The sequence below is a fragment of the Strigops habroptila genome, chromosome 1, assembly GCF_004027225.2.
Source record: "Strigops habroptila isolate Jane chromosome 1, bStrHab1.2.pri, whole genome shotgun sequence".
Taxonomy (NCBI): Eukaryota; Metazoa; Chordata; class Aves; order Psittaciformes; family Psittacidae; genus Strigops; species Strigops habroptila.
The window spans coordinates 127,243,138-127,270,241 of NC_044277.2; the positions used below are offsets into that span (position 1 = coordinate 127,243,138).

Sequence of the window (27,104 nt, forward strand, 5' to 3'; positions counted from 1 at the left end):
TTCAGAGTAATACAAACCATTATGAGATCTCACTCGTAAGCAGAAATTTCTGTGATGAGTATGGAACAAGTTGATTACTTGCTTTTATTTTATTTTTCATGTTCCTCTCAATTAATGTTAGCAATATTATATACTGCAAATAACAAAATGAAATTCACCTAGTGAAAAAGTCTGCCAGCAGAAAAAGAGTGCTCTTTGCTCTCAGTTTTAAATATTTGTCTATTATCCCACAGAACAGCCACATGCAGTATTAATAAGTGATATCTCAATAAAAGCCTACAAAATAAAAGATACTGCTCCTATGCATAGAAAAGGAAAAAAATTCAAATTAAGATTACTTACTTGATTAAGTATATCTTGTTTCTGTAATGCATGCAAAGAAAGAAAGAACACACATACATTAGTGCAGTGTCATAACACTTAGGCTCTGTTTTTAAGACTAGAACTACTTTTGTTGAAAGGTTAGTGATGTAAGTGAACAGGTTTAAGACATTAGACAGAATATGTCATTTTCTTGCATTAGTGCATATGCCCAGAAAATGGTTCTGTCAGCATTCTAGTCTTGATTAGAGTGTGCAAGCAATTTATTTTTAACCATGCAATGACAGATAACCAAGGAAAAAAAAGTAAATATAATGTTTGTCTTTCCCTGTGTACTTTAAAAAAATAACACAAAAATTATTTGTTGTCAAGAATAGTTGTTAATGAAATAACTTAAATAGAAATGAATGGTAATGGTAAATGTTAAATTCCATAAATGCATTAACAACGAAAGGAGGGCTAAGAAGAATCTCCATCTTTTATTGGATGGAAACATCGTGACAAGGGATGAGGAAAAGGCTGAGGTACTTAATGCCTTCTTTGCCTCAGTCTTTAACAGTAAGACTGATTGTTCTCTGGGTACTCAGCCCACTGAGCTGGAAGACAGGGAAGGGGAGCAGACTGAAGCCCCCATAATCCAAGGGGAAACAATTAGCAACTTTGGAGTAGGCAAATGATTTCAACCTGACTGCAAACATTCTGCCAAACTTGGGGCTTCACCTCTCTGGGCAGATCCAACCATGGGATGTGCCTTGCATCATGCACTCATTGCCATAACCTTCCTGATCTTTCTACATATGCAGATTTATTCTTTTTCTCCACATCTGAACTGTGGAACTCTGGAGCATTGCCCTGCTCCATGCTGCAGCCTGACTGCTTGCCTGGCTGAGACCCCTCCACACACCTTCCATGTCACTCTTCATGCACTGATTAACCTTAAGAGCTCTAGACGGCAAGTAGGCAAGCAGGTAAACAAGAAACCCTCACAAAGGATGACAAAACTAGGACTACAAGCACACAGTGGTGTGTACTTACTGCCCATTTAGATACAGTCTTTAGCTCCATTTGCTTTCCTAATTCTTGCTAGCCTATTCAGTGCTCCTTTCAAAATGAAATGGCTGAAATTAATTAATTAAATATTATTTCCATCATCTGAGATTTATTTTATAAATCACAGCTCTCCAGGAGGCGGATCTTAACTTACCTGTGTGTCTTATATCAGGTATAAAATCTATTCTTCATTGCATATTTGACATTGACTTACAAAAGGTGGAAGGGCAAAGGTTCAGTAGCATTTGTAGAAGTTTTAGTCATCTCCATTTCATTGAAAGCAGAGAATAAAAGCTCAATAAATAAACTCCCTATACTGGATGACCTTCTGATAATCAGATACATCATTTCCACTAAGCCCCAAAACCACTCACTCAACAAGATATAAGATAATGGAAGAACAAACCAGATGACTTCATGTAACAAGTTTCGATACCAATAGCTTTTCTTTTGCTATTTGCATCCCATTACATCGGCTTGTGATAAAAAACTGCAATATAGAAGCAGCATAGTGGAATAAATTCCTGAACCCTCTGAGCAGGGAGAGGCTTGAAACAGGAAGTTCTTAATGCTTTTTTTAAAGTACATAAATTTGTCGCTCTGCTAAATCTGCCATAACTTTATGCCCCATGTTTACTGGTAAAAAACTGGTACCACCTTTTGGTAGAAAATACTTGAAAATTACTTTGAGTGCTTATGACATAATGATCTAGGAAACAAAGAGCTAAAATGGAAACACAATGGTATCCTTTACAAAACACAACAAAATGGAAGTGCTGTCTTCAGTATGTGGAAGTAAAAAGCTGTACTGTGACTGATCCACCTGAAATCAGTCAATTTTTGTCATCTCATTTAGAGATAACAATTAATTACTTAAATAGTACATCCAACTCATGGAGTCCTCATCCAACTCGCAAATCATTTGTGAAGAGATTATCCACATGGTAGGTTGAATCCATGTGAAAAATACAGACATACTTGTGCAAAGGTATGTTAACTTGGAATATTCATTCAACTGCAGAAGAAATTTCAGCCATTTTGCTTCCAGTCCAGTAGCTTATAGAATGAAACTTGAGCTAATAAATTCTACCAGATCCAAAGTAGCTTCACTGCTAGCTGTGTTTTCCTTATGCTGCACTCCCTGAAGTCTATGTGCTAAGCAGCAAAGTATAAAAGCTGCCAGGGTTAGCCTGGGTCCAGTGTTGACCAAGTAGTAGTGAACCACTTGATCCCTGCTGAAGACACTGAAGCCATCACAGGGTACCTGACTTGCATTTCTTCTGCCCCTTCCATCCTCCCATCCTACTCACTGGCTTAGGTGGTCTTCTGCTCTATAATCCCTGGATATTTTGATACATTTGTAGGATTCTGCAAATTGCTGTGAACTGAAGAACACTGGGAAACACCATACAGTGTCACAGACTAAGCTCAGGACCAACTGTGTTTATTAACTCCAGCTTGACACAAATTCTGCCGATTCACCTGCCTTCAGTTAGAGCAGTTGTTCCAGGTGCCCATACTGATCACTTTTTGCCATGATTCAACCTTCATGTACTCCCAAATTGGAGGAACGACTTTGTTGAGAGAGATTAATCTCACAACTTCAAATACTGATTTGTTTATACACAAATTTGACAATGTGTCACCTACGTGGCAACATGTTATTCAAATACCCATAAAATGCACAATTATTTTGTACTTTAAAAGTTTACACTTCACAAATCTGAAAACACATGATAACTGAAAATAAGTGAAGAATTTCAAGAAAAAAATCTGAATAATAAATTAAGACTATTTTATCACAGTCTAAAACCACAAAGAAAACAGCCAAATTAAAAAAAAAAAAAAAAAGAGGAAGCATTGAATTTGTAAATTGACAGTTCACACTTCTCTAAAAAAAAAAAAACCCCACAAAAAACCCCACAAAAACACACAAAAAACCCCCCACATTCGAGAATAAATTAGATGACCATAGTATTCCCATCCTTTCATAACCTATGATTCTATTTAACTAAAATAATGGAGATTTAATACAATCATTTACAAGATCAACTTATAATATTTTACTGAATTATGAAATATTTTCCTCAAAAACTGACTATTTGAACATTCTGCTTTGCAAAGTTCAAAGTGACAAATAATTTTTCAATACTTAATGAGTTATAACTACTTTACTTGACAATAATTGTCTTTTACATCCTGAAATGTAAGCTGAAGTAATTTTCATTTGTCTACCCTGAACTCTACATAATGCAAGCATAGTTAGAAACATTATTATTAGAAACATTACTGAAATAGGTTTTTATTCAGCTAAATTTTGAGTCACACTATTAGGATGTGCTAAGCAGATACAAATTGCAATTGGGGATAACAAAAGAAAATAAGAGATGGCTTTTTCTACCAGCCAAACCAGAATACTTTGTCTAGTAGTGAATCTGTAGAGATAATGCACATGCACACACGCACACTTTTTTTCAGCTGAATTCTTCATATTGTGAGAAAAAAATTCTCCTTTAATAATGAGGATCCCACTACCAGAAACAACACAGGAGAAACAGAATTTAAAAAGAAATCTTAGCTGAACAGGTATTACTTTTCTAACTTTCAAAATTATGCTTAACATTTCGAATATTTGAAAAGAATTGGGAAGCATGTTAAACTTACCAAGAGGGTTTTATTTTTTTGTGTCTGTGTGCTGGTTTTGGTTGTGATAATTTTCTTCATGGTAGTCAGTATGAGGCTATGTTTTGGATTTGTATTGAAAACAGGTAATACAGGGATGTTTTCATTATTGCTGAGCAGTGCTTACATAAAGTCAAGGCCTTTTTTCAGGTTCACAGGCTGGGGTGTAGGAGAAGTTGGGAGGGGACACAGACATAACAGCTGACCCCAAATGACCTAAGGGATATTCCATACCATATGACATCATGCTCAGCATATAAACTAGGAGGAAGAAAAAAGAAGGGGGGAATGTTTGGAGCGATGGCATTTGTCTTCCCAAGTCACCATACTGGGGAATACAAATAAGTCTTTCCAAGACTTGTCTTGAGAAATAAGATCTCTGGGATCTCTGCTCTCCTGGAGATGGCCAAACACTTGCCTGCCAATGGGAAGTGGTGAATGAATCCCTTGTTTTGCTTTCCTTGCATATGCACACTTTTGCTTTACCTGTTAAACTGACTTTGTCTCAACCCACGAGTTTTCTCACTTTTACTCTTCCAATTCTCTTCCCCTTCCCACCAGGGAGGAGTGCGTGAGCAACTGTGTAAGGTTTAGTTGCCAGCTGGGGCTAAACCATGATAGTCTGTTTAAATCTTCGAAAAGATAATGTGGTTTTATGTAAATTACTAAGCAGGTCTGTCTAATGTGATATTTATAAACTCCTAGTTCTTCAAAATATTCACATTTTTGTTTTCCAACCAGATTCAAATACCCAAACAGCTGATTTATACATATTTTTCTATTTCAAATGCTTAGATTTGCTACAACACTTGTAAATATTTCTCCCCACCATTTCTGACCACTGAAGAAAGAAGAAGAATTACCCCTTCAGGATTATATTTTGCTAACACACCACTGCCGTGGAATTCTTCTAAGACATCTTTAATTTTCTTGGTGGAATCTGGATGAAGAATAAGAGAGAGAAAATGAAAATAAAGAAAACTGATTTACAAAATATAAACTGTAATTAAAGAAACAAGAACCAAACTGCTAATAGCTTTTCTCAATGAATATTAGTAATTTTCTCTAGCTGTATGAGAGCTGTGGGCACAAAGAAAATGATAACATACTATCCCCTCTCATTAAATAATATAAAAACCAGCAAGTAAACACAAAATGCTCAGAAGTGAACAGTCTTTGACCCAATCCTTAACTATTGTTAGGTAGCATATATCTGAAAGAGCTGTCTGCAAGGACTATTTCAAGTGAGTTTTCTCGTCCTTGAAACGCAAGTCATCTACGCAACACAGTCATTCCCAACACCGCTACTAAATCTCCGCTGGCACAGCTGCCAGTATTAGAGGTTCTGTCAGAGAAGGCAGACAATATCAAGATAAAGGAGAAAATGGAAGAAAAAAAAAAAATTTTTCTTCAATCACATCACAGAAAACAAAGGTTGCTATCAACACATCAGTTTTTGCAGACCTTTAAGATATTCTAACCACTGTCAGCTACAGTAACTTTAGGACAACTTTTGTCTAAAAGAATTGTGCAAAATCCCTGCAGTTCGGAAGCACACAGATCTAACCTTTCCACTTTGTTTTTAATTGTCTACATGCAGAATAACAGTTATTTCAATAAGTAGCCACTACATACAACTCTTAAACTCAGATTTGCTTAGAATACATCATGCACATAATCATTTTTCAACCTTAAATATCTCAGCAATACAGCAAAAATAACTGTAATTCAATTTTTTCTTTAAAATGCAATAGTTGAGTGCATACTAGTCAAATGTGCATAATGGACACAACACTGAAGTAAACTGTAAACTAGTAATGAGTAACAGATGCATTACAAAAGAAAGCAGGTAAAATTAATGGCTGCACATTTATTTGTACAACAAAACCTGGAAGGAAAGGAGAGAAGCAAAGAGTACACCAAGACTATCACATGAGCAATTAGTTAAACCCTTAAAATTACAAACATTAGGACCTAGTCTTCCTGATTTTTTAAATTATATCAACAAAATATAGTATTGTAATAGTTCTTACAAGTAAATTCAGCACCTCAAACTTGAAGTACATTTGGGTGGGAGAAAAAAAAAAAAGTGTTTTTAGCATTTAGCAGCAAAGGATTTGAAAAATAGCTTTGTAACAGTTCGTAACAGTTAAAAACACCAGTAAAAACACCATTTTAAGAGGTGCTGGAGGAGTTGTTTCCCCTCTACCCTCTTACACAGTTTAGACTGTAATAAGAATGGCTTTTCCCAATGTTTGTCATTTTATGAAATTTTCTTAAACAAAACCACCCAAGACTATGTGTGGCCTCAATAAAACAGTCCATTTTCACTAATCAGATGTATGTCAACGTTATTGGCAACTGTAAGTAATGGAGTTTAGCTAGTCTCATGGGCACTCACAACAAATACTTACTTGATAAAGTCACTAATAGTCATATTGTGTCATTTGAAATACAGCAGATAATTACAACTTCAAGTGTAAAAAACATTAATCAATATGGTAAGAAATAAATTTTATTAAGAACTGTAAACAGAAGCTGATGGGTTAGATATTTACTGATGAGGACAAGAACACAAACTGATGAGTGACAAAAATTTCTTCATCTCTATTATTTCAGTATGTTTTTCAGCAGTCATATACACAGTTTTATATAAAAATTATTGTATCTTATGATAATGAAGTGAAGAAGCATGAAAGCAGCAGCGTGAGATGAGCAGATGTATGACAGAGGAGACTCAACCTCATACTAAAATAGGATTTTTCTACACTTTGGAGGAAAGAGGTTAAACACACAAGACAGAAGGTCTCCTCTTCTCACACACCTTCTATTATCCACAGTAAATAAATAAATAAAATAGAAATAAATAAATAAAATAGAAATGGCCCATTTTGTAGCAACTTTAAACAGTGTCTTGAGGTTCTTCTCCCAACAATGACTGTGCTTCTTTCATGTTTTGCCAGTTAAAGTCTATTTATCTTTAGATTAGTATTATGCCTATGCAACCATAACTAAAATGGAAAACCTGTCATGTTACTTATTAAAAATAAATTCTTTATTTTATTCATACTTTTCTTAGTCAAGTATCATTAAGATAGCAAATATTCTCTATTCCGGCAACAACACAACTGTTCTCCTTTTTTGTGCATAAGCTTGAAGCAGTCACATCTAAAAAGCATAACTAATTCCATGCTTGAAATAACTGACAAGAAAAAAGGGTCTGCGGATGCAAATTCTGCTTTAGTTGTCCCAGCAAAACTCTTCAAGAGATTTTCACGTTCTGGACAGGAGCTGTATTTATTACAAGCACCACAACATACATCTCACAGCCAAGACAGAACCATTTTTCAGTCTTCTGTTCACAGTCATTCAATCATTTTTTCAGTTCCTGTGACAGTATCCAAACTAACACAACTAAAAATCTTTTAAAATGCTCAGAATGACAGAACAATAATTTAAGTCAAATGCCAACTATCTTCTGCATGCGTACTCTTCAACAGCGCTGACACTCCTCAGAACATATGAATCTTCCTCAGCCTCTAGTAGGCAAACTAGTGTTAGGAACATGTTATATCTTTAAGAAGCTGACCTAAAGAAGTATAAATAATAGGATAATTTTCAAGTTTCATTCTTATCTGGGGATTAGAAATACAAGTGGTATTGCCTTGGAAAGCACTACGCCCACAAAAATGAGAAACTCCAATGAAATTTTCTCAATTCTTCTTTAAAAAGTCAAGTACTTGCTTTCTGTCAAAAATAGACCAAAAATTCCAGAAAATATATTCAGAAGTAACTTGGAAGTTTTCCTAACTTTTTTTCCTAAGCTTCCTAGCTAGGAAATAACAACAATGCTATGGGTTCTACTACAGTTTAGTCTGATACAAATCATCTACATACTCACTTCAAAATGGTGGTGTAAACATAATCACCAAACCAGAACCTGTACTCTCACTTACCTACAAGTACATGTGTTCTACATAACTCAGCAACTTACCTCTTTGTGAGCAGTCTCAATAAATTCATAAGCACCACTCACGTTAAAATACAAATTCACTGCATTAGTCTTACGTGTTTCTTAAATCACGGACAAATTCCTCCTTTGTCTAAGTCTCTGTATTCCAAGCCCTCCTCAAGAGAGGCACTTTCTAAATACGTGTAGATATAGCACATAGCCTGTCACTGCAGAGCTTAAATCCCATCTTATCTGCAAAGCTGTAGCTGGCACAGTATGAATTTCACGTAGCTTTAAATATGAAGTTTGTTTCATGAAACAGCTCTCTCTTTTTCATTCTCACAACTTCATTTTTACCCAGTGAATGCCCATGCTTTGGACCTTCACTCAAAACACAGAAGACCTTCAAGTCTCTCCTCTGCCTGAATGGATTCAAACTCTTATCCTTAAACCCATATTCTGTTGCAATTTGGATAGCATGCTGCAGTGGTCATGTAGTCAGGAGAATGGAAAGAGAAAAAGGGAAACTGGGGACCAGGAATCAGAGCTTTCCTTAGATGAGGTGAGACATGGTTTCCCACCTAAGGCTCCAGTGAGTTTGGGGCAGAACAGGCTAGGCATGGTGTGGGAGACTGCTAACTGAAAAGCTATTACTAGTACATGGGGAAAAAAGTAGCTGGATTCCACACAGTGCTGCAGAAATTTAATTTTAAAATAAAGACTCCAAAGCAACAGATTTATAGATAAGACCTGGGCTAATTTACTGTTTCAGAATAAAGGCAAACCAATTAAAACAATGACAATAGAAATAAGAAACCTACATATGTAACAGTAAAAGTGTCAAAGTGTCTGATTTTTTCCTTAACTGTCTTTCAGTCCTAACAAAGATACTTTTTATAACTGAAGACAAATTTACATACTAAGTTCAAAACCATTTAAGATTTATCCCACATTAAAAATTGCGATTCACTTTTAAAAATTACTCAACTTTAGATGAGTAAGATTGAGCACTCAGTTGAGACTGGCATTTGGTGTACCATTTGCCCACAATCAGAAAACACACAACAGAAGGAAAGCTTGCCCAGATCACATGCTTTGTCTACATTTTCTCCCCATCCTCCCCCCAAAAAAATCCTTGAAAAGGAAAAGAGAAAGGAAAAAAAAACCCAAACCATATTGTGTAGGTAAATCTTTTTTACAATTTAAAGGGAAATAATCACTAGAAAACAATGACTGGATTATGAGTAATTCCCTTATAAATCCAGATACGTTTTTCAATCTCAACAGAATTTCATCATAGCCTCCATACTTATTGGACTGTAACTAATTTTAACACCTACAATAAAAAGTAAAGTAATAACCACTTTCTACCTCTACATTCCTTTAGTAAATTTTATACAATATGAAAAAATATCATAGGCATCCAAAATCCTCCCATGATCAAGTTCAGAATTTACATATAGAAGCTGCAGAGGTATTTTCTATACATCTTAATGTGACTGAGAAGAATTAAAAAAAAAATGTGCAACCTTCAATACTCAATTTTCTGCATGTCAACAAAGCCTAGCTCAAACTCAAAAGCCCTGCTTGATAGATAAGCCAATGGGTGAAAACCCAGCATCCAGTTGACATCACAATTTTTATACAGGTTCTTATTCTTCTATGGACTTTTCTTTCTTTTGTGGATGCATTCATACAAAAATGTATGTGTATATATAAATTTATGCATATAGCTCCCCCCCCCCCTTTTACATAGTTTATTTTTATTCAGAGAACTGGATAATGTTTTTGCTAAAGCTTTGGCTCTGTTTAATCTAAAGTTTTACTGGTCCAGAAATACCAGTATGTTAAAAAGGCCAAGCCTGGCAACACATCTGTATGCAGCACCAAAACGTAAAAATTCTACACCTTCTAACAAAAAAAGGTTGTTCCAATAAAAACATGGTTTTCCTAGTATGACCCAGTCTTGCAGTGTGTCTGAATTGGGAAGAGACACCTGATGGTTGACACTGAACCAGAAGGCAGCAGTGGCTTACATGTCCTATACTTCCCACAAACACGGCTGCAGGCTCCTTGGCAAAGCTCTTTTAACATAGGTCAAGACTCAGCTTTGGTTTGTGACTTGCAAGTGGTCTTTTGATGTGAATGTAACAAAAGAAACAAGCATTTGAGACCTTAAATGAGATAAACACCCAATTTTGGTTTTCTTGCATTTAGAATTTAAAACCCATTGCAGCCTTGAAAGAGTGGCCGGGCTGGGAAGGCAATCACTGTCCAGTGGTCTAAAGGAGTCTTACCCTCACTAGTTGCTAGCTATGGTTTGGGTAACACTCATTGAAGTGGAGAATCTGAGTGACTACACCTTCCAGCAAATCACATTCCCACTGAATTATCTGACAAACAATTCAGAAAAAGCTTAGAAATGCAGACAGAATTAGATGATAATAAATACGGCGGCGAGTGACTTCTGCAACGGGGAATGGAGGAGGTGGAAGAAGCAGCAGGTGAGGGAGGTGAGAACCACAGCTCCTGCTGCAGAGGACAACTTCTTTCTCCTGACACCCAAAGCAGGAGCTGCCTCTTGCACCCATCCTCCTGGCCCCGCATCACAAGGAGGAACACTGATCCATTCTACCCATTGCTATGTACTAAACAATACTTACACAGATAATCAAGGACTTCTCGGAGAAAAAAGCAATAGTGACTGCATGTGCCAGCACATCGTTAGTCCACATTAATAAAAAATGTTCATCAAACCCCACTTCCCTACTTCATACGTTCAAATGAAAAGTATATTGCAAAAAAACAGGGTTTTGGGGAGGAGTAAGGGGGAGGCTTAATTTTCATCTGGTAGTGGGATAAGCTTTGAAAAGAAGAACTAAGTAAAGGACAAAAACGTACTCCAGGACTTGAGAGGAACTGCTAATTCCTGTGTGTACTTCAAAACATTTTGAGAGGAAAAATAATTAATCAACTCTTAAATTTAAAAATTACTACAGCTAACTTAGCTTCTTTTGACGCTTTTATCTCCTAACATTCAGAAAATTAAGGCCCAAACAGTTTGAAAAATCCTCAGAGGGCTTCTCTGAGAACAAGATTTAGGGTGTCGGGGCGCTGCAAGGGCTGGGGCCTCCCCAGGGCAGCAGGCCAGGGCCTGGCAGCCAGGGCCTGTCATATCCCCACAGCCAGGAGCAGGGCAGCATCCAGCACCTTTCTGGGGATGGGGCGAACTCTGGTGAGGTGGAGTGCAGCCCTGCTACAGGACAGGGATGGCCAGCCCCAGGGGGATGACATGGGGTCCCGTGCCACAGGCAGGATCTAGAAAGCTGGGCAGGGACACCCAGGCCTGGCAGTGTTCCCTCATCCCAAGTTCATAAAGTGAGAAAATCATTGCAACTCATTCTACCACTCAGCTTCAACATCCCAGTATTTGTGCACGTAGTTAATATGCTGTACTTGAAGAAACCCACTGCCCTGAGACAGAGAAGCAGGAGACACCCCAGGAGATCTCTCCAGCCCTCAGATCCCATCACCCCACGTAAGCCTGAAAAGTATTGCAAAACCTTCAACAAGTAACTTTGTGGCTCCTTTTTTTCCCTTTTCTCATTTCCTGCTTATTTATAGCTGTTCACAGTATCTGATACAGGCTGCCAACTCATAACCTTTCCAGTTAGAATGATGATGAAACCATTCTTTATTGGTTTTAGGAAGTAATGCTATTGACAACGTATTTTGTCCCAAATACTAACTCTAAGCACTAACTTTTTAACAGTGAAAAATCAGATCAGTCCGATTTGAAATTTAGCATGTGTTATTTCTGATTTTAAGTGAAAACAGGGAAACAGTTTTATAAATTGAGAATATTTGTACTGGTCTTGAAATCTACATTTAAAAAAAAATACAGTATTTCACTTGTTTCTATTTCCCCAAAATTATTCTTTATGTTTTAATACGTATACTTTGAACTCATTACCTATTTAACCTAAACTTTAATTATGGCTTCAAAAATTATTGTATAGAGTATATTAACAGACAACATACATGACTTTATTTTGAAGAGCTTGGGGGAAGCTCTTCGGGTGGTATAAGTTGTCCTGTGCAGTTAGGGGTTGTTGGTTTTGTTGCTTTTTGTCTTCTTTTCTACCCCATTTCTTTATGGACAGGCTGCCTGAAAACCCGTGTTTCATAGAATCAGAGAATGGTTAGTGTCGGAAAGGACTTTAAGATCATCTAGTTCCAACCCCCCTGCCATGGGCAGGGACACCTCCCACTAGACCAGGTTGCTCAAAGACCCATCCAACCTGGCCTTGAACACTGACAGGGAGGAGCCTTCACAAGTTCCTTGGGCAGCATGTTCCAGTGCCTCACCACTCTCACAGTAAAGAATTTCTTATATGCATTCATTGCAAGACATAATTTCAAAGCTACATCTGGTTCTTCCACTCTTCCATGCAGCAAGGTTTTTGAACTGGTTTTATACTCTTGAAGCAGGAAGATTTAATGGTTACTTCCCCCTCCACCAATTTTGCTTTATCATGTTTCTTGCTTCCAAAGTATCACATTAATTTTACTCTTCCTCTTACAAAGTTTTAAAGGTTTATAAAGTGACAGTTCTTGACATCCTATGTATTGAAACTGTATTTCAGATATTAATTTTAGCTCTCAACATTGGAGGCAACACTTCTGACTTTTACCTGTGGCAATTTTCTTAACATACAATATAAATGATGAGTCAAGGGATTAATTTTAAAACTAAATATCCAACTCAACTTGTTTTTGTCTTACAGGTTTCTAATCCATTAGAACACACCTATCTTCTACTTCAAGATGTGCTTACTATTTCAAAGAAATGTTACTTAAAAACATAACCCACACTTCTTGCAATCATGATCTTCTGTCTTGGGACAAAAGGCTTTAAAATTTTGAACTACAAATGATGAAAGTTCCTACACTTAATGAGGATATTTAGTAGTAATAAGATGGTTTTCCCTTTGTCTTTTCTAAATTTGATTCCTAAACGTCTGTTCTTTGTGATCACAGGCTTCTTATAGTAGAGAAGGGCTGCCAAAAGCATTCACTAGAGCCTGTTCTCCCCAGGAATCAGGGAAACAAGCCTTGACAACTCTGTCAGAAGTTTTTTAATCTTTAGTTGCAATCCAAAATATTAAAAACTCCATCAAGCACTGTACTACTGTTACTGTATACTGCTAGTTTGGCATGCCCGATTCTCTGATACCTAACTAGTTTTGGATGTGGAGACTCCACATGATGGATTTATATATACACTGTATACATTAACATACAATGTTACCAAGAATGTTGCCAAGCCCAACATTTATTTTAGTTTATATATACACTGAATATGTATGTTCAATTTGGTGAATTCAGATAAATTTTTGCCATCAATAAGATATTATCTGATTTACCCTACCAAAACTCCATTAAAAAATTAGCGTTAAGGTGGCCATATATAGTCCGGAAAAAGGAAAGAGGAAAAAGTGTCCTCTACATTCTATACATCTTTGGACAGCATAAGCAGATTTGACCGTTACATGGTATTTCATATTTGTTAAAACTGTGCTGCAGTTTACATTATCAGAAATTGCCTGAAATTGCATGACTCAATACTCCTCACTAAAAATAAATACATTAAAAAATATTATTGCTTATATTAAGCTTCTGAATTTTGTATTTCCTTTGTACAGGGTTTTTAAGTTTGTGCAAGTTTAAAGTGTTGACACTGCAACAGCAGTTCTAAGTTTCCACCATTTTTGCTGAGAATCTTGCCATAATTCCATTTTGGATATAATCTTTGAGTACTTATAGTATTACAGGTGTTGAGCCTGTGCAAACATTAATATCACAGGAAGTTTAAAGTTAGTCACTGAAAAAATAATTGTGTTGTCCAGAGGAATTATCTGCTGAGTAGACATCTGCTCAGCAGTCACAGGCTCTGAACCACTGCTTACTTACAATGGCATGGTCTGATGCAGAGATTGTTTCTGCTGTGGTATATACACATACAGCTATCTTAAAAAAAAAAAAAAAACAAAAAAACAAAAAAACAAACAAAAAAAAACCAACAATAAAAAACCAAAAAAGACCACTATTCTGGTTCCAGATCTAACTTTTGGGATAATATTATTCTCCTAATGCCTGGGAACTTGAAGTTTAATAAAATAAAAGACTGATAAGAGGCTACAAGTTTGTCTTAATTATATATGGAGTTTTCCTATTTCCATTACTAGTGAAGCAACTCAGTATTTATATTACACTTTCACACATTAACTAAGGTTAATATATGCTCATTTATCTTAACAATTGCCATTGCAAACCTATTCTGGGAAGTCTGGTTTATGTTCATTGCTCTGAGAAAGAAATATGCTTCAAGTACTACTTCCATAAATCTAGCTGCGGAGTTCAAAATTTAAAAAAATTCGATTTCCATCTAAGACAGCTCTATGCTCAAGTTCACAATCAAACATGTCTTTTACAGCATTGCTGTACCAAGTCTTTCTTTTGTCAGCATGAAATACTTTCTCCTATTAATTAACTGCTTTATCTCATTAATCTCTTAAGAGACTTTACAGACAGTACTGACCATAAGGGACAATACTTGAGAGAGTACAAGAGAGACGTACTAGGCATGGACATCAAGGAAAAGAAAGCTTATAAGGTCATTTTGCACTCCTGTAGAGCTGTGTTCTGCTGATCGTTGTTTGATGCATGTCAAATCCTTTCCCTTTCACTACAAATACATTAGACCTGAATTCTGTATCTGTCTTACTTCAAAGAGATTTAATCTTCCACCTTTCCAATTTAATATCAAAGCTGGAATAGGACAATTCTCCACTCACTGCAGGACTCTAAGGAGACAGGAAGCAAGAATAAACCTTATAACAGAGTCCACTGATAAAGGCAGCATTAAATCCTACTACCAGGACCATTTGTGACTTTATCCAGTAACATTTTAATGTCGAAAAAGCAGTCCTCTGAGAGGGACACTCCAAGGAAGACTGCATTTTCATGGAAACTTAACTGGCAAGGTAATAACACTATTCACATGAGTAGCTCCCTCAAGCAAGTTTAAAGAGCTCTCTAATCATCCTGAACAATATCTGCTTAACTATGTAATTTAAGCAGTTTAATACACTTGGATTACTTGCCCTCTACAGGCTTTGAAGCCAAAGGCCATTTGCTCTCTTTAGCTTTATTTCTTTCTCCATTATCACTTTATGGAATTTATTCAGCTAATAAAACAAAAAAGAATATATAAATTCTCAGACATCTTTGTTCTAGTCCCTCAGAAATGTTTAATCCTAAAATAATGTTATAACCAGTTTTCCACTGTTTCATCCCATCAATCTGTTCTTCACTACTTAATTCTTCTCCAGTCTTATTCCCCAGCATAGATGTTTGCTCTTTTGTGTACTACGACCAATTAGTAGCTTTTGTGTGATGGATATAGTAGCACACAGGTATCTGTGGTTTAAAACTTTTCTCTCCAGCCCTTATAAGTTTACTTCCTTGTCTTTGGGGAGAAAAGAATCCCTTTGTCACCACGTTATACTTTAGGGAAAAGCAAAACGGACTGCTTTCAGCAAATGTGAGTCATAGGGAAGACAGACCTTTATTCAAAAGGAATTGTCTTGAGAAAAGAATGAGACTTACTACAGATGTAGACTGATTTTTGCCTTAAAACACTGATGATGGACTGTTGGATAAATATACTAGAATGATCGAACAAAGATGGAATTATGAAAGCACCATGTGGAAAGGATGGAAGCCAACTGACTCCTACTTCCTAAACAAGTTTAATCACTGAGTGTACAGAAAAAAAGATATACATGATGATATCATGAAAGAAACCTACCACCCAACAAACCAAAAACCCCATCAAATAAACTGGGGAAAATGCCGCTTATACTAGATACAAATGCATATAACGTAACTGAGTGAAGGGTAAAACAAAGTTCGACCAATTCTGAGTACATACATAGTAAAAGCACTTCTTACCTATAAGAATACCAAGAACTATGCTAAATAAGATAAAGAACTTGTTAAGTAAGTACAAAACTTTCAGAGTTAGGTTGTATTAACTTGGAGTTTACTCCTAATATTTCCAAGGCAGTAAATCATCTTAAATGTATTTCTAACATTCTCAAGGTTTTGGGTTTGGTTTGGGGTTTTTTTGTTTGGTTGGTTGGTTTGGTTTGGGGGGGTTTTTTTTGTTCGATTTTTTGTTTAGACATCAATTAGTGATCTATACTATTTATTTGGATATTTTAACCAACAGTTTGGACCAGGAGAGGAACCAGTCCTTGACTCAAGTCAAGCAGATTTTATTAAAAATATTTTAATAAAAATACTTCTATTGGTTTTGCTTTGAATACTATTGCATACCATGCTCACATCTATAAAAATCCACTGAAAATACAAAGCTATGGAGGGCGCTATAATGATAAACTCAAGATTTCAGGACTTTTGCCATTGCCTAGTAGGATGGGAACCTTCAAAATAAAACATGGCAGTGTCTGTCTTTCCTTTAACAGTATGGCCCAGCAGATTCTACTTGGAGCAGTAACTATGGCTATAAGCATGTTTGAAGAGTTACCTTAGAGGCTTTGAGGCATATGCAATACAATGGGTACCAGCATCTTCTTTCATTACCCCTCCCAGTTCTAAAAAAAACCTATATTAAGGTTAGTAGACTATCATTCTTTTACAGTTCAAACAACAGTGTAAGGCAAATAAATTTTTTCCACCTCTGATGTTTTTCCAGAATAAGATCTTATAAACAATGACTGGAAAACTTGGGTGACAACAGACATACAACAGGATCTTTCATAATAAAAAATTCCCACTGCCTAATTTCCACACCTATTAATCATTTGGCTATCTCGCCTCAGTGAAATCTAAGCAGGAAAAAAAAAACTAGGAAGGGGATAAATCCATTTACTAAAACATCTTTACTGTCACCTATGCTTCTAACTACAAAGATATGCCCTTAACTACATTCAATGTCTATTGAGAAAAAAAAAGATATATGTCTATTTACTGTAAGCCTAACAAACTTAATATAAGCTTATTGAAATCTTTTATGAACATGCAGCCCTAAAGTGCAGGTATTATAACAACATTAAGTTATCTAACCTAGTAGCAAAACACCAGTAACATGACTCTGGCACTCATCAACTTAATGTTGCCACGGACAAAAGGCAACATAACGGTAATGAACCAACAACACTCACAGGTCACAGGATTCAAATTTATATCCCTTCCTAATCCATCCAATCCTACCTCAATATGCTCACACAGGACAGGTTTGTTTATTTAATTTTATAGTGTTCAGTTAGGAAGATTAACAATGATACTGTCCAGAGCATCTAAGATCAAGATAATTTGAGCAAAGATGATCTGACAGACCAAAAGCATGCAGAAAAGCCATGAAAAGGAAAGAAGGACAGAGTTAATCACAAAAAAGGATAAAAAGAACAAGAAAAGAGAAAGACAAGAAGGGGAGAAGACAGGAAGAGGCAGACAAAAATTCAAAACCAACAAGACAAAACAGAGGAGGAAAGAAAAGTTTATTCTTCTGATGATCTTAGAATCATCCCTTCTTTCACCTTTTTCTTCTTTTGCGTCTTCACATTTTTTTTTCCAAGTTGTAAGTAATCTACCTTATACAGAAAAAGCTCTCAGAAATGCTGAATCACTTACCAATCATAGAATGGTTAGGGCTGGAAAGCACCTTAAGATCATTTAGTTCCAACCCCCCTAACATGGGCAGGGATGCCTCCCACTAGACTAGGTCACCCACGGTTCTGTCCAACCTGGCCTTGAACACTGTCAGGGATGGAGCATTTACCACGTCTTTGGGCAACCTGTTCCAGTGCCTCATCACCCTCACAGTAAAGAACTTCTTTATATCTAACCTGAACTTCCCGTTTCAGTTTAAACCCATTGCCCCTTGTCCTATCGCTTACAGTCCCTGATGAGGAGCCCCTTTCCAGCATCCTTGCAGGCCCCCTTCATGAAGTCTTCATGCAGCCTTCTCTTCTCCAGGATGAACAGACCCAATTTGCTCAGCCTGTCTTCATATGGGAGGTTCTCCAGTCACCTTATCATCCTCGTGGCACTCCTCTGGACGTGCTCCAACAGCTCCATGCCTTCCTTATGTTGAGGACACCAGAACTGCACACAGTACTGCAAGTGGGGTCTCACAAGAGCAGAGTAGAAGGGCAGGATCACCTCCTTCGACCTGCTGGTCACACACTTTTTGATGCAGCCCAGGACACAGTTGGCTTTCTGAGCTGCGAGCACACACTGCTGGCTCCTGTTCAGTTTCTCATCAATGAAGACCTTAAAGAATCTAAAATTATGATCTAATAATTTTCCAAGTTTCCAGAGACCTTAAGTTTCTGATGATCTAAAAGGATAATTTCCTTTTCAGAATAAAGGTATTCCATCAAATACTCTCCTATGGGGGGTGGGGGAGGAGGGAAACAAAAAAACAACAAAAAAAATGAACACAAAAAAACAAAAACAAAAACCAAAACAACTGAACAACAAACAACAAAACAAATAACCACTACAAATTACTATTACAGCATTTGGAAAGAGGAAATTGTAGTTGCAAGCAGAACCTTAACTCTTCCCAAATTTTTGTATTCATCATTACCTCGCAGCTGAACATTCTAAACATTCTACAAGTCTGATTATTAGAAGTATTTAAATATAGTAATATGTTAATAAAATAATTTTATTTAAGCAAAGAAAAAAGGGCAAAAGGATGATTGTAAACAGATTCACTTAAAAACCTGGGGAACAGAGTAGGTGAGAAGGAGCTACGTTCCAATTAAAATGTAGTTACATGCCAAGTAAACGGAAGAGTAAACCATCTGTGAACTTTTTAACAGGACTGCTTGTGGAGATCAGGCTTATTAGGCGTAGCTTGCCTCGGTTCAGAAAAAAATGACAGAGAATAAATTACTTACTAGCTTTCAATATGTATGAGATCATGGCTTCAAGATAAGTCATACAATAAAGACCCAGTCTCCTGAAGTAGTGACGCACAATCCTCTGCACCATTAAGAAATATGCCAGACTCTTGTCAGAGTATCTCAAGCTTAGTGTCAGTCACAGATAGCAAACAAGAGAATGCATTCAGATAAATCACACTAAAATAATCTGTGATCTACACCCCTTTTCTGTGTCTTATAACCTCTAAATCTGAAAGAAAAAAAAAGATATGAATATAAATAAAATGGCTAGACAGGAGGATAACTTTAGACAGCAAAGTAAAGGTTGAAATTTTTGAAGAGGCCTTCAGAAATCAGATCACCCAAATCAAAATCCTAAAGCAATAAGGAAATCTCTTTAATGCTTTTACTTACATTTAAATGTTACTTTTAAGACTGTGCAAACTATTTGCTTTTGTCCTATGAAAACACCCTGATAAAATTTTAGTAGAAATTTCCTCTGTTAAAAAGAAAACCAAATGCTTCAGTAAATAACATAGTCCAATAAACCAAATATTCATATTTTTGACAATAAGATTTAACTTCCCCTTTTTTTTTCTCCCAAGTAAAATATTGAAATATTTAATTCTGCAAGCATCCAAATGTTTCAAAAGGAACACTGCCATGTTTTGTTTCAAAAGAATTTGTTGTTCTGTGTGCCTACAAATGGCACTATTATGTAAAGATACTCTGATTAGCTTGAATCAGGCACTGGAGGAATTCTAGAGCTCCTGAAATAAACTGAAAATAGACTCCAGCTGTGATGCTGCACCAGCTAACTGCTCATTTCTAGCTTAGCAGTTTTTACACTACACTGTAAAGTGCAGCACAAGCATGTTAATGCTCTGGGAAATTCCCAAACATCAAACAGTCTTTTTATTTGTGTAAGAAGATCCAAGTCAGCGTCCACAACTTGTCCACAGAGCCCCTTTTGGTTATATGCAGGTTCTCAGGTTCACTCATGAGCATCCATTCCCTTGCCAAACAGCGTCCTAAGCATGGCCTTAAGCAGAAGTGGAAAGCTGTTTGTGTGGGGACTCTGGATATGGCATTGCTGAAAGAGGATCGTGGATACATGCAGGGGGGAGGTCATGAATCCTAGCAGGGAAGGGGTGGAAATGGGGACACCCATCTGAAAAGGGTAGCAGGAGTAGTTGCTACCTGCTGCCAAGAGCGTGAATAAGGAGGAGGACAGCCTGCAGGCAGCCAGAGCTTCTCAACAGCCCAACAAAGCAATATGGCTGCCGATACCAGACTCGCGCTGCGCACAGAAAATACACCATTTTCCTCCTATCGGAATTCAAGTCATTCCCTGGAAACCTTCACCACAAATGCAAAAATGTGCATCATATGGAGTTAACTGTAACCACATAAAAGCTGGAAAATCAGGATGAAGGCTTCCCATTCAGCCTGCTGTGTGTCCTGTGAAGGCACTGAGCACTTTACAAAGAATTGACTTCCGCCCAATTTTAAACAAAACAGCTATAATTCAAGTTGTTTAAAAGCTTACATGCAATTCAGTACTATTTGAATACAGAAAAACAACTACATTTTTAAAGTATTACTTCTTACCTTTCTGAAAACATATGAATTAATCCCTCAGCCAGAGGAATACTGTCTACTTTTTTTATTCTCACCTTCTTCCCAGTTCTGTAGCTTCTCTCTTTTTCCAACCCATAAGCCTTTGATAATTTCATGCACACTACCTTGTTTCTCATTAAGCTTCGTTTCCCCTTTTCCTTTATTTTTATTCTATTTTATGGAAAATTTCTCCAATCTTCTTAGTTGTTACTGCTTTTTTCACCTGTGCCTCCCAACCACTCATCTTTCATTCCTGACAGCTACTTGTAATCTTTTCATAAAAATAACTAGCTTACAAAACCCAGACCTTCTCTGCCTCCTTGTTTACTCTTTCCATGTTTGTACTTGATTTGCACCATTTATAAGGTAAAGGATTAATGTATTAAAAAAAAAAAACTATCGTGTTTTGACTATGATTAAAAATAGAGAAAGCATGATAAAATGAAATGGGATGGTCTTTTCAGAAGAAATACTGAGATTGAATTAAATCCATAGAGAACAGTGGTGTGTACCCTGTACAAATTAATGTTGTTAAAATGTAATTTTTACGAGTCAGAAAGATTTAAGATAATTTTCTCATTTTTTTCAAATCTCCAAAAGCAGACTGCTAAGAAAATGCCTAGATATTTTAAGATGCTGTTTGAATTTCCAGACCTGCAAACGGAATCGGAGCAGAACATTTTTTATTCCCCTAAAATGACCACTAGAATTAATAGGTGAAAAGAACTACTGCATAAAATTTCAAAATGCAACTGGATGCCAACCAAAAAAGTAGTCTGAAAAATCTCAGCTCTGATAGCAAGCTCTAAAGCTATGTTCTGATGGTCATTTAGCAAGGGCTGGGAGTACCACTTTTACAAAGATCCATTGATCACTGAAGCTACGCAGCATAAACAACTAGACCTTTTATCTAAAGATTAAGCATGTAGAGAGGAGGAAAAAAACCCCAACAATGCTATGTATGTGAAGAAAACAATTTTTTCAGAATTACATTATGTAAGAGTATTACTTACAGTAAATTGAAAGCCAGTATCAGTAAAAGTGAGAAGTTCTCCTGGTGAAGAGTTGTTTCATGAAAATTAAGACAACACTGATATTCTGCATAACTACTAACACCAAAAACCGATTCAGGAAAATAATGCATGTTGAAAATAATAAGAATCTGATATGGTATGGTAAAGGATTTTGTTCTCCTTTCATGAAAGGGATGAAAATGCTTCCCATTTCTTCCATTAGTTCCATTTTTACACAACAATTATTGCTTTATAAGAACTAAACAGTTGGGAGAAATGGGAAGCATTTTCATCTCCTTCACAAAAGGAGAAAGAAAATGAGGTAGAATCCACTCCTCAAAACAGAATAGGGCATTAAGACAGCATTTATGGAAAAGACTGAGCAGATAAACACAGGCATTTAGTAAAAACAATGCAATCAAATCCCCAGAGATGCTTCACAATCTGTAAAGCAAAGCAGATGATCAGCTCTTCTAAGCTAACGCTACTTGAGAACCCTGGGTGCATGTTTCTTTCTTATTACCCCTCTTCATTTTAACAAGTTAAAGGTATGGCTATGTGGTCTGTAAGAAGCTTGGTGTAAAAACACTAGAATGCTATTACAGACAAGTTCATAGTGATACATTAGCAGTTTGAGTAAAAGGAGCACATATAAAAACTCACCTGCTGTTATATATAGGACTAATCACAATAAAAACCCTACCAGTTTGCCTTAATTGCTAGCTCAGAACAGTACACATACTGCTCTTTGGCACTGCAATTTGTGTAGCAACCAGCAGCAAGTGAACACAATTTCTCTATCACTGACAGCATGAACAGCAAACCCATATAAATAGAGCTCTTGTGTATCCCTAGTTGTACTACATGACTCCTGAGGGGGAAAACCAGAACACGACAAATTCTGCATTGGACAGAACAATTTTCTGTACATATAACATTTCAGGTGAGCATTCCAATTGAATAAAATGACATAATTCCCCACCTTCCATAACATCTTTCAGGATAAAAGTTGAAGTACACATTAACTGGCAAGTTTAACATGACAAAAAATGCAGTGACATAGTATGTTCCCTATTATTAACTCAAGTTATTTAGAACAGTTTATTCAGCTTTATTCACTAGTAGCAACACAACACTGAATGAGGTCTGACTCAGTTTCAAGCCGAAGACTTTCTGTAGTGCAGAGACCATATCGCTAGTTTCCACTAAAATAATTAAATGGAGATGTGATTATAACCCATCATGCATAATTATGCAAAATTTGGTATTGCTTTTTATGTCAAGATAGACCCTGAATAAAGATTAACATATTTGTGCCTGGAAGCCTTATGAAACTTTTCAGATGCATGCCTCCCAGCGACAGGATGCTAAGCTGTAGAGATGACTGGATTAGTTTGGGGGGTTTTGTTTTGTTTTGGATAGGGTGTGGGAGGGAAGGGGGTGTTGTTAGCCAAAGATGCTACACAGGTTTTGTGGCGAGATAACAAAATGCGGATGGAAAAAAAAAAAAGGGGGAGAGGTAAAAAAGAAACTCCAGTTCTTATGGAAGCTATTAATGGTAGGAAAACCATGAAATTTCAAGTATATTTATTTAGTTTATGAGACTGGATAACTTTAAGCTCCAATGTGTACACTGCAAAGTATTTATCTTAAGAGTCTGTCTTGGAGAGTTTGCAATTTGAAGAGCCCAGTAGTCCTCCTATGTAGCCAGTCATTACACCTCTAGAAGGAAGTGCTACTTTGGCACTTTCTTCTTGAAACATAATCCAGGAAAACTTCAGTGCATGATTTAATTTAAACATCTAGACACACTGGGAAATACTTCAAAATGTGCTCTTCTACCATTTGGGACAACTTAATCATATTTTGTCATTCTTTCTGTGGATCTCAAACTCCCAAGAATTCTCTTAAAGCACCAATAATTCAAAATTACATCAGTGTCATATACTGCTTGCAGATGTCATGGTCCTCTTTGGAGTTATCACATTAGACCATAGATGAAATAATGAGCTGGGACATGACACGCAAAATTCACTGTGTCTGAAGCAAAATATAAAAATATGGTTCTATGCTTAAAGGAATGTGAAATAGATCAGTATTCCTTTAACTATTAGCTAATTCCCAATTAGCTAACATCTTTTCTGCTAAAATAATTCTGAATTCGTGATAATTTCTGATTTATTCTAGAATAAGAGCACTCAAAGGGAATGCAAGTTGCTTATTTCAGATTCGAATTTGAGTACTTCTTTAGATTCACCCTCAGCCAAAATTAGCTAAATAAGTAGTCAAAAATAATAGTACCTGTGGACTTTTTCATAGATTTATATATACAAATTATTTAGAAATTCATATATATTATATACATATAAAAGAATTATATATATAATAATTATATATTTATATATAATTTATATATATAAATAATGTATTAAAAAACTTCTACAGGCTCTCTACAGAGACAAAATAGTTAATTTAGATCACTGTTAGAAGGAAAAATTTGTTTAGCCACTAAGGTTCTAAAACAATTCTTTTCCTTCTACCCCAGGTCATTCCTCTCAACCTCACCTTTTTTTTTTTTTTTCTTTTATAACCAAACACCCAACTGTCAAGTAAGAATTTCCAAAAATCAATCTTTAAGTACTGAGCTTTGTCTTGGCTCCTGTCTGCTGTTCCGACGCCTAATCTCCGAGATCTGTTCTTCTGTTTCCTTAAATCATTCAATGCATTATCTATGAGTTGCAAAAATAGCACAGATCCATGAATTTTGGCCTATCAAAAGTTATTAGACTCCAACTTTATTTGAAGACACTTGTTTTGTTTTCCCATGGTTTAATTTTCAATTCCCCCTCTTTTTCATTGCAGGAATTCCTATTTCATGCTGCTAAAATGGTAGTTACCATCTATCTGTAACCTTAGTTGAAAACTTGAGCAATGTACTTACCTTGCCACTCACTCTTTTTCTTTGCATCTCTTCAATCTGCTTTCATTATCTCTAGTATCATTTCAATAATATCTCAAACTCTTAGAGCCTATCCAGAACTGAAATGCCTCTGTTCAATAAAGCACTTGGACACATATGTGGTCTATAAACCATCTTTCCATTCTCCTCTCACATCTGTCTAAAATTTTCACTTCCATTCATTTCAACCTCTACAATACATAGGCTCTTATACTATATACAGCCTAGGATTTCTTCGAAAGCAGTGATGTCAACAATGACTGCCAGGGTCTGTAATTAATCTATCTGATACAGGTAAACATCCTAGATTCTGTTCCATCTTACTAGTGAATCTCAAACATAAATAACATATTAAAAGTAGAAATGGCCCTCTACTTAAAATCAAACAAACAAAAAAAACCTACTCAAAACAACAACGCAAACACCTTCTGCTAGGCCAGTTAATTCTGGGAAATACCTTCATCAAAACAAATCCATTATCACTAACCATCATTTCTGCTACCATTGAGTGTCTCAATATCGCAAATTATTTATAACCTTTTATGTTGAAAATAAAACCCAGAATTTTTAGAAACTACACAAGAAAATATTACATTGGAATCACAAGTTCTTTTCTCAATATTCCATGCTTGCTTTAATAAAATTGTAAACCCCACAAAATTAACAGTTCTAAAACCAAATTCAGCTATCAGTAATATCCTCAAAAAGCCATTACATTTTACAATGCAGGCAACAAAACTATGCAGTGACACTCCACAACACCCACTAAAAATCCTCCAAAGCCACATAAAAAGCAATATATTTTTAGTGCTTGAAAAAACAATGAAAACATACATAATTATAAGCACATTTAACATTTTTGCTTCTTTTAATTGGCAGAAAACAACAGAGAGGAATGCAATCCAAGGCCCTTCGACCCCAACAAATAGCACATGAAGAGAGGTCTTCTGACACCATTAGGCAGTGCTAAGCCCACTCTCTTTCAAATAGGCCTCCGATTCTCAATTTGAACCACCAAGAGCAACCTATCGCCTGTTCTCAAAAGCAACAAGGAAAGCAGCTTTGGCTCTCCTTTCTTCAGGAGAAATCCAAAAAAACCCAGGAAGGGCAGAACAGCATCAGCACTAACACTAATAACAACACACAGTTTTTTCAGCAGATGAGTTGGATGAGCAGCTTGCCCCTTCTCTCTTCAGTCATACAAAGTATTGCTGGACTGAGGGGACCTACTGCAAGCTACCTGGTTCTTCCATTTTGAATCCCATAGAAACAAATCAGGATCATTCTCTCTCAGAGCTTTCCCCCCCCCCCCCAGTTTGTCGATGAGTCACAGATTGTCATTATTTGAATTACACTTTCAAGCTCTTCACAAGGACTAAAAATACATGCTTTTAATGAGAGCTGAGATTCTGACACAGTCACATGGCCCCCACAATTAGTCCATTCTCCCTTCATTTTGTTTCTTCAAGGCTTGGTGAACTGTAATTCTCTGTTTGTGACATCCAGCTCATTTCCACAGCAACTAATTGAATTATTCCCCAAATCTTTATAATGGAGAATAAGCAATAGGAAGGGATGAACTCTTTAAGAAACAAGAGCTTCTCACTGTTTACATGCAAATGTCCATAGAAACAACCAAATAATAAAGGAAAAGAAATACGTAAGATACACAGAAACACAGTAAATACAACAAAGGTGTAATCGATGTTTATACATTTTACAGTATTTTATACATGCAGTAATTTTATGACCATATGTCTGACTTGTAATAACCTCAATGTGTGTTCAATGCCAGTAACAGCTGATGCTGTTAACACTGGGCGTTAACAACTGGAAGTGTTTATCTGTGCAGATTTAATTCTAGAAAGAAATCTTTATTTTTGACAGAGGAAACAGAAACCAAGGTGAGATGACACCATTTGCCTTTCAGGATTCTAAGATAGGAGGTACCGCAGCCAGCCACCACACACCATGGATCCCACAGACACAGAAACTTGAGAACTAGGGTTTCTATTTTGGACTTTGAAAGAACTCTTTAGATTTGCTTCTTGCAATGATATCCTTGAAAACTGAAACACACAGACACAGTTATTGGCTTTTCCCCTAAAGACTTAAAGATGATCTTTAAGGTCCCTTCCAACCCAAACCATTCTGCAATTCTGTGAATTCCTTTCTATTGCAACAAAGGCCCAGCATCTGGGAGTCTGACTATATTACTTGAGAACCATGGATCCATCTACATGTCTAAGAGCTAACACAAGTCCTGATACTACTGGCAGCGCCAGAGCTCTTACTAACTTATCCTTCCCAGATACCTAAAGAGCCACTACACCATCAGTGGAAGCACTGGAAACTTAGTAGCACAATCTAGAAAATAACATGATTATCCAAAAAATCTAACACTATCCAGTCTCAACACAACCAATTCAGTTGAGTTTCACTGCTCAATGAGACTGAGTAAACATCACAATCTTCTCCAGGTGTTGTGCCTGCCTTCTCTCCCCATTCCCCCAGATGAATCAGAT

The 27,104-nt window shown here is 36.5% G+C and overlaps 1 protein-coding gene across 17 annotated transcripts in view; it reads right to left on the bottom strand.

The window, feature by feature from the left end:
- The window catches only part of DGKB (diacylglycerol kinase beta), a 367,688-nt gene that overhangs the window by 284,345 nt on the left and 56,239 nt on the right, over positions 1 to 27,104 (bottom strand). For 12 of the 17 annotated variants that reach the window (XM_030503309.1, XM_030503319.1, XM_030503389.1 and 9 more), the window contains exons 3-4: positions 4,917 to 4,993; positions 343 to 363 (exon numbers count right to left, since the gene is read on the bottom strand). The exons of 1 other annotated variant lie outside the window; for it this stretch is intronic. In XM_030503309.1, coding sequence (XP_030359169.1) covers positions 343 to 363; positions 4,917 to 4,993 — 98 coding nt within the window. The remainder of the gene's footprint in view (positions 1 to 342; positions 364 to 4,916; positions 4,994 to 27,104) is intronic. 4 more of the 17 variants (XM_030503396.1, XM_030503378.1, XM_030503345.1 and 1 more) reach the window with 1 other exon arrangement.